This window comes from Rhinopithecus bieti, unplaced genomic scaffold (assembly GCF_001698545.2).
Source record: "Rhinopithecus bieti isolate Rb0 unplaced genomic scaffold, ASM169854v2 scaffold_56939, whole genome shotgun sequence".
Classification (NCBI taxonomy): domain Eukaryota; kingdom Metazoa; phylum Chordata; class Mammalia; order Primates; family Cercopithecidae; genus Rhinopithecus; species Rhinopithecus bieti.
This window is the reverse complement of record NW_016822085.1, coordinates 99,396-115,498: the sequence shown is the minus strand read 5'-3', so window position 1 is coordinate 115,498 and position 16,103 is coordinate 99,396. Positions and strand designations below refer to the sequence as shown.

Here is a 16,103-nt window from a genome sequence, read left to right as displayed (position 1 = left end):
GTATCACTCATCAAAGGAAAATGTGACTCACAAAGACTTTAATCCCCTTTCCTCCCAATGGGAGATACAGTCTGTACAGAGAGCTGTTTGCATTTATAACTCATTTAAATCATCTCTTCCAGATACTTCAGGTTTAACTCACAGTGCTACACTCAGACTAACCAATTTAATAAAAGGATTATAAAATATTTGAAGCAAACTTACATATATTTTATTCAATGGTTTATCTCCAAACAGTAGATATCTACTGATGAACTATTTGAACATTAGATGCATCAAATTCATATTCATTGTAGCTCATATTTTCTTTATCATTCCTAAGTTCATATATACTGAGTCTAGCAAAGTATATTTCTTCTAGTTATAATCAAATATATTTATAAGCCTATTCTTCATCATGTTGTTTCAGGAATTTGTTATGGATTCAAGAGAATTCAGTAAAAGACAACTGGCTAAACCACAGTTAATAAAGGTAGAAACAATGTGAACAAGAACTCATTCATGGAGTAGATTTAATAGAGCAAGTAACACAGGATATTCATAATCAAATGATATTAGCTTTTACAGTGAAAACGTATTTGAGAGAATTAAAAGTCAGTGGTAATAAGGAATGAGAATAACTCCTTCCCATAATCTTCAATCATGTGAACTATATTTGAAGGCTTCAGATGGTCAGTACATTTATATGTAAATCTTTAAACTACAAATTAAATATTTTTATTTAGTTGCTACAGTAAATAGAAAGATTTAATTCATAGTTTAAAGTTTGTACACTTTTATGTTTAGTGTAGCAACTTTAGGATTCTTTGGTGTTCAGTAATAATCTATGCATTTGGGTTACCAAACTTGGTCAGCTTGGTCAGGACTTTTTTGTTTGTTTGTTTATTTATTCATTCATTCATTCATTTTAAGACAGTCTCACTCTGTTTCCTAGGCTGGAGTGCAGTGCTGCGATCTCAGCTCACGGCAACCTCCATCTCCTGGGTTCAAGGATTCTCCTGCCTCAGCCTTCCCAGTAGCTGGTACTACAGGCAGCTAATTTTTATATTTTTAGTAGAGACGGGGTTTCACCATGTTAGCAAGGCTCAGACTCCTGATCTCAACTGATCTGCCCGCCTTGGCCTCCCAAAGTGCTGGGATTACAGGCGTGAGCCACCACGCCCAGCAGGACATTCTTTTATATTCAGTCAAATAATAGTTTAAAAATCATAGCTAAAAGTAGATAAGCATAACTTGTTAATTATGATTCAAAGCAGTTGATGCACATCTGGTTGAAGATTAGCAGATTCTCACTGCAATTTAGTTATAACTGATTAACATTTCAACGGACACAGGATTTCAGATTCTACAGTCAGGAAATCATACACTAAACAAGTTAAATAATCAAGTAACGTAGACGACTCATATTTGGAGGAGTTGATTTTGTTTCTTCAGGAGATGATAAGTTATCAAAGATTCCCATTCAATAAAAATTGCTATTAACTATTGGAAACCTACCAAGAACAACAAAAGCAGGGACCTGTTGTTTTTTTCATTGTTTGTTTAAAAATTCAATGCTGAATCACCATCATCTAGATCAGTGTGGAACACAAAGTGTGGGCTCAGTCAGTATTTATAGAATAAGTGAATAAATACTAAACTGTTAACAAATAGTCAAAGCTTATGTGAATAACTGTTGGATAAAAAAGAGAAGAGGGTAAGAAGTGAAGAAGAGACAAAAAAGGAAGAAATAAAAAAGAGGTGAGTGAGAAGAAAGTGACAAGGTCTTTCCTAGTGATAAAGGTCGTTCCTATGGCAGCAGAAGAGTAGATTTATAGTAACCTAAAAGAAAACAGATGGCTGAATCCTTTCGCTCCCCTCATGTACATGTGGTCCAACATTGTCTCAACAAGACTGTAGCCCTACAACCAACAATTGAAAGAGTGATATCAACATATAAAAGGAAGGAAGTGCACACGTTCAGTGGAAACCCCAATGAGAAATACGCTTCTGCCGAGACTATCAGGTTGGTATAGTACCTGTGATTTCTTGGCAAGAAATCATGAAATACTTCAAGAAATTAGATAGTTATTAGGGGGATGCTTACTTCACTTTACGAGGGGAGATCCCTGAGCACCTCTTCTAACATCTAAAGTCTTCTTCTCTCCAGAGGAATTGTGCTCCGTTCCCTGGTTACTTCTGTTTTACTTAGGGATTTCAGAATTGTGAATAAGGAAAGAATGCCAGCCCTGGTAAGTGCCAGCCCTGGACACATTGGCCCACAGATGCTGTCCTCCTCCTTTCTTTAGTTGCTCTTTTTCTCAGGGGACTGGACTCTATTAGGCCATATTTCCCAGGTTTGTCCGCCAGCTGCCTTCGGTCTGGTCTCAGCCAATAGGAGGGAGATACCACCAGGAGACAGAGGGGATAATCTAGGCCATTTCTCCCCATCCTTTTCTCCAGAAGCAGCTGTATCTTATCTGTGTCTGTGACTCTAGCTCCCGCTGGACAGGCTATTACTGCCTGGGTTCCAGTAAACCACCCCCTAGCCCTCAGGTTGGTAGTGGCTTCCCATTTTTGCTTATCTCTGTGTTGGTCCAAGAGTGTCTGCTTTTGAATTCTGCATTGCAATATGAGAACATCCTTATCTTTGACACCTTTAAACGCCCCTTAGGATTTCATCTACTTAGCTCTCTGATCTTAGACCACAAGTCTCTCCTGACTGCCCAGCTGGTCTTGACTGCCTGGCCTACATATCTGCATCAGCTCTCTCTCTGGAATGCCTAGATCAAGCTGTGGAACCTGTTCTACTTTGACCACAGGCTTCTGATTCCCTTCTCTCTTTTTTCCGGTCCCATCTAGCTCTATTCTATTCACCTCATCATGGTTGCTGGTCCTATAACTGCTCAAAGTTGGAAAGTTGCTACTCTGAATGCTGATGTTTGCTGAACTGCAGGACAAAACCACTCTATAATGATCTCTAAATTCCCACTTCAGATTTACCTTGAATAGATTTTAGGTATAATAGGCATAGGCAATATCAAAGTTTACATGTTTGTGTCACAAGAAGATTAAAAATAATCTATATTTCCTGCATGGTTGGTCATCCCTTGCATGCATCCTCTTTGGTAATATCCAGTAAGATATAATGGCAGACAAGAAGATGGATAAAATTATGTCAGATAGTAATTCTGCTCATAGGGCATGACATCTATGATGGTCTTATAATAAAATAGCTTAATATAGGCAAGTTAACATGTTTCTATAAATTCTTTCACTGTAGGCAAAAATAACATAATCCCTAAAGTAGTGAACTAGTAAATAATAATATCAATTAAGCATTTAAGACCCTCTTAATCACTTTACATTATAAGCAAACAGTAAATGTGTAATAGTGTTGACTATTCTGGGTTCATGTTTCTTAAGTGTTTATTTTAATTGAACTTCAGCACTAATACATGTAAATGTTACTCTGTTTCCCAGGTTATACTCTCACTGGGAATCTGAAGATCAGGTTGTTTAATTCAGGATCTGTATCGGTAGATTAAATTCCCACCCAACCCTGTCCCAATTCCCAAATTAATCTTGAGTTAGGTAAAGAATAACAAGCACGCTCAGCACTGGCCCTGTTTACCAAATCATCTTCCAGCCAAATTGGTTGAATTAGTTACATCTTTTCTCTTAGTCTAGTTGAGGATGTCGCGTATCCTTAGACTTCCAAACAAAACATGCCTACTCTTTCTGTGGTCTCCATTATAGCTGGAGTACCATTTCCAGGCCTCATTTACAGCATTCTCTTCTGGAACTTTCATTTGGCTGCCACACAGAAAGTCCTATGTTTCCTGCCAGCTGTCCTCTGGGTTCTCAAGTACCCCAGGTTCACCTACTAGAGAAAAGAATTTCAAAATGCCATTAGCCCAAGCAGCTCTACCTGCCTCTCTGCCCTGATTCCCAGAGTAAGGTTTCAGCCATTAAGAACTGTTCTCTCTGAAACAGAGCCTTCAACACAATGGTCTATCTGGTTGATCACCACTGGCCATGAAGCTCAGCCCCAGTGCCTGTCCCATCTTAGGGGATGGTTTCAAGTCTAGCTCCTTCCTTTTAGACAAGAATTGAGGAATCATGAAGTGTTCTCTGACTCCATATGTTTGTATTAAGCTTCTTCATAATGATTTATTTGAGTTTTGATGTATTTGGTTTTGGCTGAACTCACATCTCCCTCTCCTGCTCCCTCTCCCTATGCCCTTGCAAGGAACAAGAACTACAAAATGGAGCCTTTTGTAAGGCTGTTGCACTCAGGAGCTTTCTTGAAGTGCTCTGAAATTTCTGGCAGAAATAAAACTATTTTTAAAAATAGTTACAGCTTATGTTCCTCATAAATCTCCTTCTTCTGTGCCCTGAGAAATAGTTAATCAACTCTTACTTAGCTTGGAGTTCACCCCGATGCTCCTTAAGGGTTCTCTGTAGCCCCACTCTCAGAGGTGAAGCCACCACCGGATTCTAGCAGGGTGCCTAAACTCAATAATCTGATAAGAGATAAGGCAACAAAGCTTCATAAACATTGTGTTTTCTTCCAACAGGGCACAAGGAAGATATTAAACTGAGTTCCCCAAACAATCCCAAAATCTCCTACTTTTCCCAAAGTAAAGATAATGATAATCAGGATCTGTGGACTCCATAATGTGTCTTTATTTTGGTTTAAACTAATGACATTAGATTCTCTTCAACCTGGCAAAGAAGAGGTAGGTATACATTAAACAAAAGAAAAAGAAAAAAATGGACCTAAAGTCATGTGGGAACTAGATCATCATCACCATTATTCAAAAAAGAAAGGCTGTGGAATATCTTTGCAATTTCCTGGCCAGCTGGTCTTTTTCACCAGACACATATATCTTTTTCAAATATCAAAAGGTAGTAAAGCTATGCATGTAAAAGTCATAATAGTGATAGTAATTGTAAGTATTATAAGGGTAAAAATAATTTATATGATTCTTACTGACTGCCAAGCACTTGCTAAGCACTTCATGCACATTAACTCTTCAAAATCTCAGAATGCTATGCTGTACATATGATAAGAAGGGAGAACTTTCTTAGTTTAGAAAACTGAATTGCAGAAAGGTTAAGAAACTTGATCAAAGCAAATTAGTAATGGGCAGAATAGAAATTTAAACCTAACTCATCTTTCATACCTATGAAGATGCAAATAACTCAACCAAGTACATTTGCGTATAATATATTTGCCCTCTTGATGAATACTGAACCATAGTTAGAGCACCTTCTACTTATTTCATGAAAAAGCATTGACATTATATGTGACTTGTGTGTTCTACTTTGAAACCACACTTTTTTACTCTAAACATTATTTGAATAAGAACTTGCTAATAATTTGAGCGGTTATTTCAAAATATTTATGTACTATTACTACATAGATGAATTACTCCAGCTTAGCATCCAATTTCTAAAATTTTCAAACTCATGTGTGCATGACTAATTTTCCCTTTCAGAATTATGACAACATTCATTCATATGCTCTTCTCTTTTCATTTTTGTACTTTGGTAGTTTTGGAAACATTAAGATAGCTCGTAGTATAACTAATAGCTTCGTACACACAGCATATCTATACTCTTTCCACTTTTCCTCTAAACATCACCTTATCACAGTTTTTTCTTTATCCCCTGTTCACTTGCCATTATTTCCATCCAATGAAACTTATTTTTCTTCTCTTTCACCTTTGAATTTCCTTCCCTCCCTACCAGCATATGAGTTACTTGAAAGCTCTTTGATCAGAATAAAAATTCCAATTATTTGATCCTTCCATTTATTTGGATTATAAAGACATACAGGGGTATGTTTTGCAAAACAGTCTTGTCATCTTTGGCAGAAGATATGTCACTCTATTACAGCTTTGCCACGTGTCCATAGAGAAAGGTCATCTTATTTTAAACACATGTTCATATGCAACATGTATAACAGAGATGTGAATTCTAAGGACATTGCAGAAAGCATAGCTGACTAGGGATTCTAGCACCGTCAGGATGTGTCTCCTCTTAGTTGTGACCACTGTAATGCACTTCATAAAGTAATAAATTGTTCTTGCCCTAGGATCAGGATTCCCATCTCTTCACTACAACATGTCTAGATGTAAGACATGTTTGCCCTTGTACAATCAGTGATCCCAGTCTAGATGTCAAATACTTGCTTGTTCTGTGTGTTAACTGACTTCTTTTCCTGGACCCGCAGGTTCTATCAGATCCTTCTCCTAAAATTCATACATCCTGCCTTGTTGCTATCCATGCCCCAGCATGTCAATGCCAAAGTAGTTAAGAAAAAGGCTCCAACTATTTTAGTATCCTAAATCTTATCTTTTCATTCTACAAAGAATTTTTTAATAAAAAGCTAAAATTTAAAACAAATTGATACTATTCAGTAAAAAGTTGTTATAGATTCCAAGCAACTATCTCTTTTATAGGCAACATAATTATAAGTGAATTACAAATGCAGACTTTATGACTCTAATTAAACTCTAGGCCACAACCCGTTAAAAACAGAGTATACGGATTAAGTTAGGTGTAAGAAAAAATAAATATGCCACATAATGAAGCCTAAGTTAATATGCCTCAAAATAAATGAGGAGAAACAATTTCAGATAATACATATATTTATATAAAATTTTTATCAACATAACCTAAAATACTTTCTTTAATTTCATCAGAGATAAAATTTTTATACTTAATTTTCATATACATATACATCATACTTTCTCTCACTTACTTCATTACTTTGTTCTACCCCAAGAACATCTTTGCAAGTATTTCCCAAGTGTGAGAGACTGGAGGAGGTTCTATATTTTGGTTGTAAGAATATATATTAATTTTTAGAACATTGTAATTAAACTCAGAAATATTTAATTGCAGGGATTTTATTTTGTAAGAATCAAATAAAATGACTAAAAATTAACTTGAGGCAAAACGAAATTTCAACATTATTGTAAAACTAATTAAGAGAGCAGATCTTTAAAGAAATGTAGTACAGGATGGTTACACCTCAGTTTCACACTTGGGAGACTCATTAACCACTTATGTGTTTTCACTGAAGTTTGTAAATGCTTAAAGATTGAGTTACATTATGAAAAGGACCTGTTGAATATTGTGTCTGTAAGGTTCAATTCTACCTAGTCCTCACTGCCACCTTTCATATCTTCTCTAGTGAAGAATGAAGAAATGAGAATTATGTGTTTGAATCTAGCACCTCTGACGTGGAAAAACACATGGTGAAGCAGAGGAAAGAAAACTGAAGGAAAGTGAAAATATCCTCAGGAATACCTTGGGGGAAACAAACAGTATTTCAAATGAAAGATTAAGAACAAATTCAAACAAATGGATTTGAAGGTATTATGTAAAAGAAAATGAGATGATTTAGCACAGGTACTCTAAGAATTTGAGAAGTTCCTCATGTTTCTGGGAGAAGGTAACATTGCTGATAGGAACATTTAAAGGTGGTACAGAAAGGAAATTCTCCTCAGGAGGCCTACAGAACACACATAGGCAACAGTAAGCCCCCCTTGCCTTGCCTGGATCCACACAGAGGAAAGAAGAGGTAAAGATGAAAGAAAGAGGTTGAATAGAAGATATTAAATGGTTGAAAAATAATTTTAAAATAGTTACGCTTCTGAGAAGATTTTCCATGTCTGGGTATGAGACATGGAGATACATCATACTGATCAACCTGAAGTAATCTACTTACTGAAATACCCACTTCTAGTTTATCTAGTTCATGCAAGGTTTCACAAAGCCACTAATGGTCTTATAAAAGCTTTCTAATTGAAATAGTCTTAAGTATCACATTTTACTAGCAGCAGGTATCTTTTCAAAAAAAATAAAAGCTAAGCAACTTGTCCTCTGTTGTTTCCTACCACTAAGTTTGCATTAGAAGACGCTGGCAGTCAAATACACAAGAAGAACCACAAGTGTTGGCAATTTAACAGAAACAAATGGTAGTGTGTCATGGACCCCTAAGGCTTGTTGGACTAAATCATACCCCCTTCTAGTAAGCCCTGAAAAGTATTTAAAACATATGTTGAAGAAAATAGCTTTTAGAGGGGCAGATAACAGACGTTGGACTCAGAAATTATAAAAATCTATTGTGCATTCTTTTGGCTTCTAGTTCTACTCAGTTTTTTGCTATGAGCTATGATTTGTTTGTGGAAGCAAAGTAAAGGCAGCCTATCTTACCGCCTCCACTTCGGCTGGGTCATACCAGACGTTGATGTAGGGATGCTGTAAGGCGTCATCCACTGATATTCTTTTTGCTGGGTCAATCACTAGCATCTTTGACAACAAGTCCCTGGCTTGGCTGGCTGAAAAAATAAATGAGAGAAACAACTAGTAAGATTTTGATTTCAGTAAGGAAATGTGTTGGACAGAGAGGAAATTAAGAAAATAAAGTATGGGATAGTATCTTCCTTCCAAACATCAGGTAAATCCCTTGATGTGAGGGAAAAGAAAATGCATTTTACACCTGTTTCTTTGGGTCTCTAAGCCTAAGGCTTCATTCTGAGGCTCTCCAAGGGTTATAACACTTTGAGTATATAATTATTCACTCAAACTTCTAAGTAAAATGTATCAACCTGGAGAGTTTATGTAAGCAAAATCATCTTATTTGGTAACCTGTATGAATATGGAATAAACAGCATAAAGAGCACAGAGTGCAAATGCATGATATTCAACAAATGTCTGGACAGCTGTTTGAAGTTAATCAACACATGTGTCTTTATATTCTCATTCATACAATGGAATTATCAGGATTTTAGTATACAAATTGACTTAAGAGTTTGTATCATACAAATTTCTTTCCTTTTTCTTTTAGTTTGTTTGTTTATTTATTTATTTATTTATGTATTTTTGAGACAGGGTATCTCTCTGTTGCCAGGCTGGAGTGCAGTGGAATGATCACAGCTCACTGCAGCCTGTAACTCCTGGGCTCAAAGGATCCTCCCATCTCAGCTTCCTGAGTAACTGGAACTACAGGCATGCACCACCATGCCCAGCTATTTTTTCTTATTTTTTGTAAAGATAAGGTCTCCCTACATTGCCCAAGCTGATCTCTAACTCTGGGCTCAAAGGATCCTCCCACCTCAGCCTCCCAAAATGCTGGGATTAAAGGAATGAGCCACTGCTCCCAGCCACAAATTTCTTATATACATAAAAACAACCAAAGAATTGATGTGATAGAAATAATAACATTCAATTACTGAATTTTATTTTAATATTCTGTAATCATCAGGTATTTTTAATCAATGGAATTAAATAAATGGAAGTCATGACTTGATGAAATCCAGTGGCTAAACACTGAAGCCAGTCTAATGCTACACTAGACACTAATGAAAAACTCTATATTATGTAAATGCTATCATAATTAATTTTATGGTTGTGGGCAGTAACAGTTATAAAATTATATGGTGATAGCATATTTATTTAATAGCATTGTTAAAAGACACATTAATTTTAACTTCTAAAAACATGTACATTTTTTATTATTATACTTTAAGTTCTGGGATGCATGTGCACAACGTGCACATACTTATACATAGGTATACACATGTTACACAGGTATACACGTGCCACGGTGGTTTGCTGCACCCATCAACCTGTCATCTACATTAGGTATTTCTCCTAATACTATCCCTCCCCCAGGCTTTTACATAAAGTTTTAACAGAAATGAATATCTCAAATCAATATTGTTACTCAACTGATTTGAAAGTTGTACGGTGAAAATATTCAGTTTATTCTAAATATATGGTAAAACATCAAATTAAAGAGAACAAAATTTAAATGGATTTTCAAAAAATCAACATAGATGACTCTGTGGATATGTATCAATTTTATTTAATCAGTTTTCAGATTAAGACAATTTGACTAATTGTACAAATTTGAAAATTACATAAAATATAAAATCAGGAAATAATATCTAACCCCACTAGTTAGAGGCAATGACTGTGATTATTGGCATATTTTTTCTAGTGCTGTTCATGCATTTTTCACATATTAACTACACTACAGTTAAAATGTATTAATTAATTTTTTACCTGTAGATATTTTCTTTTAGTGATTACATGAATAAATACATCTTTTAATTTTCTGAACAAATATGAAAATCACTAGTTAGATCAACCTTGAGAACTTTTATTTCTATTATCCATTTTCTGGAAAACTCAATCCTAGAAACTTATTATCATTACTTTCAAATTAAAACTCTGAACTGCACAAGAACAACAAAAATACAGAAATACTTATGCATTAATTCAATATTTAATTTTTCTCATTGCCAATGGCCTCCTAATAGCCTACCAGGGCTGTGTTTATTTATTCATTGCTTTAAAGATCTCTTTAATTTGTAACTGATTTTACATCCAAATTCGTGTACCATTCTCATAGATTCTCTCATCAAATCTATCCATTTTTCTGCTCTTAGAAAGGGCTGGGGTTAGTCGGGTGCGGTGGTGGCTCACATCTGCAATCCCAGCACTTTGGGAGGCCGAGGTGGGCAGATCACGAGGTCAGGAGATTGAGACCATCCTGGCTACCACAGTGAAACCCCATCTCTACTAAAAATACAAAAATTAGCTGGGGTTGGCGGCGGGCGCCTGTAGTCCCAGCTACTCGGGAGGCTGAGGTAGGAGAATGGAGTAAACCCGGGAGGCGGAGCTTGCAGTGAGCCTAGATAGCTCAGCCCGTGCAACAGAGCGAGACTCAGTCTCGAAAAGAAAAAAAGAAAAGAAAGGGCTGGGGTTAGAATGGGCTCTTCATGAATAGGGTCATGAACTACACCAATACCAAATCATCTTGCTAAGAAACAATAATCAATACTATTTTTAGGAAACAATATGGGAAAATGTTTCAATGCTTTATCTCTCATTCTATCATTTGAAAGCAAATATCTTATGCTCTTTTCCAAACACAGTAGAATACATTATTCTCTTTGGTTATTTGTACATTAAGATTATTTAAAGTTTTCCAATTTTATATTTAAAATTAAAATCAATAATCAAATATGCAGACTAGTTTATCATTTACAAAATAATTGCAGAGATTCAAATTGATTTAAAAGTAAACTCAAGAAAATTGGAATTACATTATGAAGCATAATATCTTAATAGCCTTTTTATTGTGATTTCATACAGTGGTTTAATGAGAACTTTGTTGTCTCTGTATTGCTGCAAGTGTCTTCAAAAGAAGGGATTACTTTTGCTTGATATTTCAATAGTATTACAAAGACATGATTTCTATAAGATCTTTAATTGGAGTATTAGCTCTTTTTCAATCTGGATATAGGCAATGTTGATCTTATCAGCAGTAGATTTAGAAATAATTTAGTCCATTGTCAGTAAGAGAGTCTATAGAGGCAGTTAAAGGAAGAAATCCAACTATGCAATATATGTCAAGAGCACAGAAACAGTGTTGTGCATTTAAAACCCATTAGATAAAAGTTTAGAGGATATGAAAACATCCTGGAAAACAGTGGTGCCACATTTTAGCTTTAGCTTCCTCATCTCATTTAAATCTTCCTTAGCTATACACATTAAGTTTGTAAGTTAAGTCTGCAGATAATTTATTGTCCACATAACATTTAGGGCTAAATTTAAAAAGCATGTATCCTAAGTTTTTCTTTTTTGATAATTTATAGGTACATTTTTAAATTATTATTTTATTATATTTAACAGTCACTGAGCATCCACAGTGAGCCAGGCACTGCTCTAAGTGTTTGATAAATTATTAAGTCAATTAATCCTCCCAACAGCCCTATAAGGTGGGTTTTCTCTATGTTCATTTGTTAAAACAAGGAAAGAAGAATTAGGTAACTTGCTCAGGGTCAGACAGGTTTTAAAGTAAGGAGAATATCCTTGCTTTAAGGATATTCTTAAATATCCTTATTTAAGGCAGGGGGAAAATAGTCAGATTTATTTCAAAATAAGATTTTCAAGAGTGTTCTAAATTATAAGAATTTGAGTATTATTATTTATATTACACTTTATGCATTGCCAAATTTATTCCATGTCTCCAAATTAGACTGAGGCATTAAGCCAATTCTGTTGGTGAAGATATTTGTTACTCAAGTACATTAACTGCCAACAACATGATAGAAAAAAATGACTTATTAATGGAAACGTTTATATTGAATAAAAATATATACGTAAAATCTCTTTGCTATTTTAAAATGAAAAAATTTAATTTAAGCACTCCATAAATTATAGAAAAAGAAGTTCAGACACCTGCATCTCCAAGATTTTACAACTAAATCTTGCATTGAAAATATTTTCCAGGCAATAAAAAGGATTGGAAGAATGATTTCAATGTATATTGTGTTGGTTTTTTAGAGTTATATCTCAAAAAATAATTTTAGGATTCTATGTAACCCCCTGTGAAATACTTAGGGCACAACACTGTCACACATTTTATTCTCATTCTCTCTGAATATCCAGACAGTTCTTTTTTTTTTTTTTTTGAGACGGAGTCTCCTCACTCTATCGCCAGGTTGGAGTGCAGTTGTGCGATCTCGGCTCACTGCAACCTCTGCTTCCCAGGTTCAAGCGACTCTCCTGCGTCAGCCTCCCAAGTAGCTGGGACTACAGGTGTACGCTACCACGTCCAGCTAATTTTTTTGTATTTTTAGGAGAGACAGTGTTTCACCATGTTGGCCAGGATGGTTTGTCTCGATCTCCTGACCTCTTGATCCGCCCTCCTTGGCCTTCCGAAGTGCTGGGATTACAGGCTTGAGCCACCGTGCCCGGCCCTGAATATCCAGATAATTCTAAAATCCATGGCTACTCCCCTTTGTAGGAACGATCTTTGAAGAAATATCTTTCTTTAACTTGAGGCTGTGACAATTAAAGAGTTGATCGATGTTTCAGGTGATGGGTTATACTAATTGCTCTGATTTGACCATTATACCTCTATACACGTTTCAAAATACCCGCTATATCCCACAAAAATGTAAGATTATCATGTGTCAACTAAAAATAAAAGGAAAGAACGAGAAAGAGAGAGAGGTCTCTATACCGTGTGCTTGTTTGACCCATCACCCTCATAGTCGTCCTCAAGTCATTCCTGAAGGGCATACCTTTGAGTTTATTGTGCTCGGAGTCCGCTGGGAAGAGGGAATCTGGGAAGAGCTTGGGGAAGGTGAGTCCCGCATACTTGGGCCGATTCTCCACATAGTTTCTTACTGTGGGTTGCAATTTCTTCATGAATTCTGGACATGGTGTTCCTAGTTGTTCAATTACCTTATTCCACTGGTCAATATCTGAGAATTGAACAGTTAAGGGAAAAAAGAAGTGCAGACCACTAGCCTTTCAACAATTGAGAGACTAACCCTTCTCAAAGTCCTGAACAGTCATTAATTAATGCAACTAGAGTTTTAATAAGCAACAAAGAATGAAAATATAAAAGCAGGTATGTCAGGCTATGAGTCTTCTTGAAATTTTAAATTCACTTTTGAAACTTATATACTTTTGGAAAACTAGCAATTATTTAACAAAATAAGATATGAAATAGTCTTTGGGTTGTACAGATAAAAAGTCATTCAAATAACACAAGATGAATCTCATATTCTGCAGATTAACTTCTATATAATCGTGTGTTTTAGAAGAAAATATAGAATACACATCATAGTGACATTTTTATCCTGAAGTTACCTCAATTAGTTATATTTTTAAAAGATAAGTACACAAATATTTTAGATTATTTTCATTTACATTTTCTTAAATTACCTTTAAGATATTTTTTCTTCTCTAAAAATCTGGAATTTTTTTCTATTTGTATGCATTATACATGTCAATATAACTTTTATAGTAAAACAACTCATTAGTTCTTTGTCAAATTCCTAAGAATCATATTTATTAAACAAAGAAGCCACCGATTGCATACCTATTGTTTTACTGCTGACATCACGGAATATTGTTTTCAATGAAATAAGAGGGTGAACAGAGGAATGTTCAATTTAAAACAACAGATTTCTATCCAAGTACATTCAAGTTTAGAAAGTACATTAAGCATGGGGAATACCACAGAAAAAATATTACCTCTCTATGAAAATTTATACCCTTTTAAATTGGAACTAGCTCTTTTGGCAGCCATACTCAATGACTGAGATTCTCTTTTTCATCTGTCATTAATATTTAATATATCAGAGCCTTGATAATGATAAACACTATCTACTCTGAAGAACCAACTGGAAACGACTGATTCAAATAGATTTCCTCACCATGTGTCAGTGAGTAATAGAGACCTTGGAAATTCCCCCTAAATCCAGTACTGCAAGCAGTATTCTCTCCTACATTGCTTATTCTTCTACAACTCTGTTCTTCGGTGTTAAGTTAGTTAATTCATTTCCACTAAGGTAAGGTGTGACAGTTAAGGGACTCTTACCATAATAATACTTAGTTGAAGTTTGTCAAGTCTTTACTCCTAGCTATTCAAGAAGTTTGGACTGAAGATTGTCAGTCCTGATTAAAGATAAACTTAACTGTATTCAACAAAAATAAATATATAATACAAACACAGTAGATAGGAGATTGAACAAAGATAAATCAAACTAATGTGCAAATTCTCTTCTTCCTCCCTATAATCTGGCTGAATAAAACTTAAATTACTACATATTCTCTCAGTGATTGGAATAAAAAATATATAACTATGGACTATCAAGATATGAAATGAATGTGGGAAAAACAATAATACTCCTTTATAAAGCAGTAGCAATCATTAAACAAGAACATGCTTGGATAGAAGCTCATCAAATTATCATGTACATGAGAAAATACAGTGGCAATTCAGAATCCCTAGAAATAACGAAACTAAAGCATTATATAAAGTTAGAGATACAAATTACTCTTAGACAAGAGCCTGTGTTAATACTATGGATATGGGTAAGCTGTAAGTACTTAGACATATTTAAATAGAATACATTAGTGTAGTTAAATAAAACCTAAGTGCTTGTGATTATAAATTATGAAGAGACATGTTTTAAACAGTTAGGTTAGCATGCCCTACCAAGCTATCATTTCATCATTGGTCAAACTTCCTCAAAATTCTAACCACTTGATGTCAAGCTTAAAATAGAGGCAAAGAAGATGTCAGATTTTCTGTAAATAAGTCATTTAACAAAGTTGGCAAAATAATCCCAACACAGTATTATATCCTAATTACATCTGCTAGAATTATAAAGATATACTGTAAAGAATTGCGTTTAAAGAAGTATTCCCAAACAAAAAAAAAAATTGGTATTTTATATTAAAGTTTAAGGAGAATCAGATATTCTGGAATTTGTTAAATAAGAATTGTTTAAATGTTGCTTTTAATAAATGATAATTAGAGTCTAGAGACACACTCAGTGCTCTTTCCTACCTTAGGTTGCTTTTAAATGAAATACTGTTGTGATTCTTGATGCAATGGTTTACAAAAAGAATGGTGGCAAGAATCTTTATCATTGTCAATTAAATAGTTAAATGTTCATACTGCAAATCTGAGTTACAGTGATCTTTAAAAGTCTGTGTCTTTATTTTAACCAATCCATTTCAAGATTTTTCTTCCCATAAACATATGTGTGTGTGTATCTACATATGGTAAGTACTTGTTTTCAGTTGTTCATAGAATATGAACATGAACAACTATGCCCAATTTAGTTGAGCACATAATTTTTCTTCATAATAATAATTATCCTAACATAAGCCAAGACTGGAAGTCGTACCTCCTGTTTCCATGTTTAGTGCTTGTTTCAAGTATTCCATTAAGAAAAAAGAGTAAATTTGGAATTGATATGGTAAAAAATTGCTTTAATTTGGCCATAAAATTAATGGTGTGTTTCATCACAAGCAATTCCCTTAAAGAATGTTTCTGAAGCCCCTTCCTTAGTCTATCAGGCCAACATATTCCTGTAAAACAATAAATTTTATTAATATTTTATATAGAAAATAAGGTGATCTTTCAAATGGGACAACAGATTTCCACAATGACTACATTTTTAAAATACATAAAATATTAACTAGATTTTATGATTATGTATTAATTGTTAACATGGTAAATATATTTTTAAAGAATGACCAAAACCATTTTTGTAGAATAATTTATT

General features: G+C 34.6%; 1 protein-coding gene across 5 annotated transcripts in view; it reads right to left on the bottom strand.

Moving 5' to 3' along the window:
• MAPK10 (mitogen-activated protein kinase 10) overlaps positions 1 to 16,103 on the bottom strand; it is a 147,384-nt gene that overhangs the window by 43,566 nt on the left and 87,715 nt on the right. For all 5 annotated transcript variants that reach the window (XM_017860790.1, XM_017860793.1, XM_017860791.1 and 2 more), the window contains exons 7-8: positions 13,098 to 13,280; positions 8,212 to 8,336 (exon numbers count right to left, since the gene is read on the bottom strand). In XM_017860790.1, the coding sequence (XP_017716279.1) occupies positions 8,212 to 8,336; positions 13,098 to 13,280 (308 nt within the window). The remainder of the gene's footprint in view (positions 1 to 8,211; positions 8,337 to 13,097; positions 13,281 to 16,103) is intronic.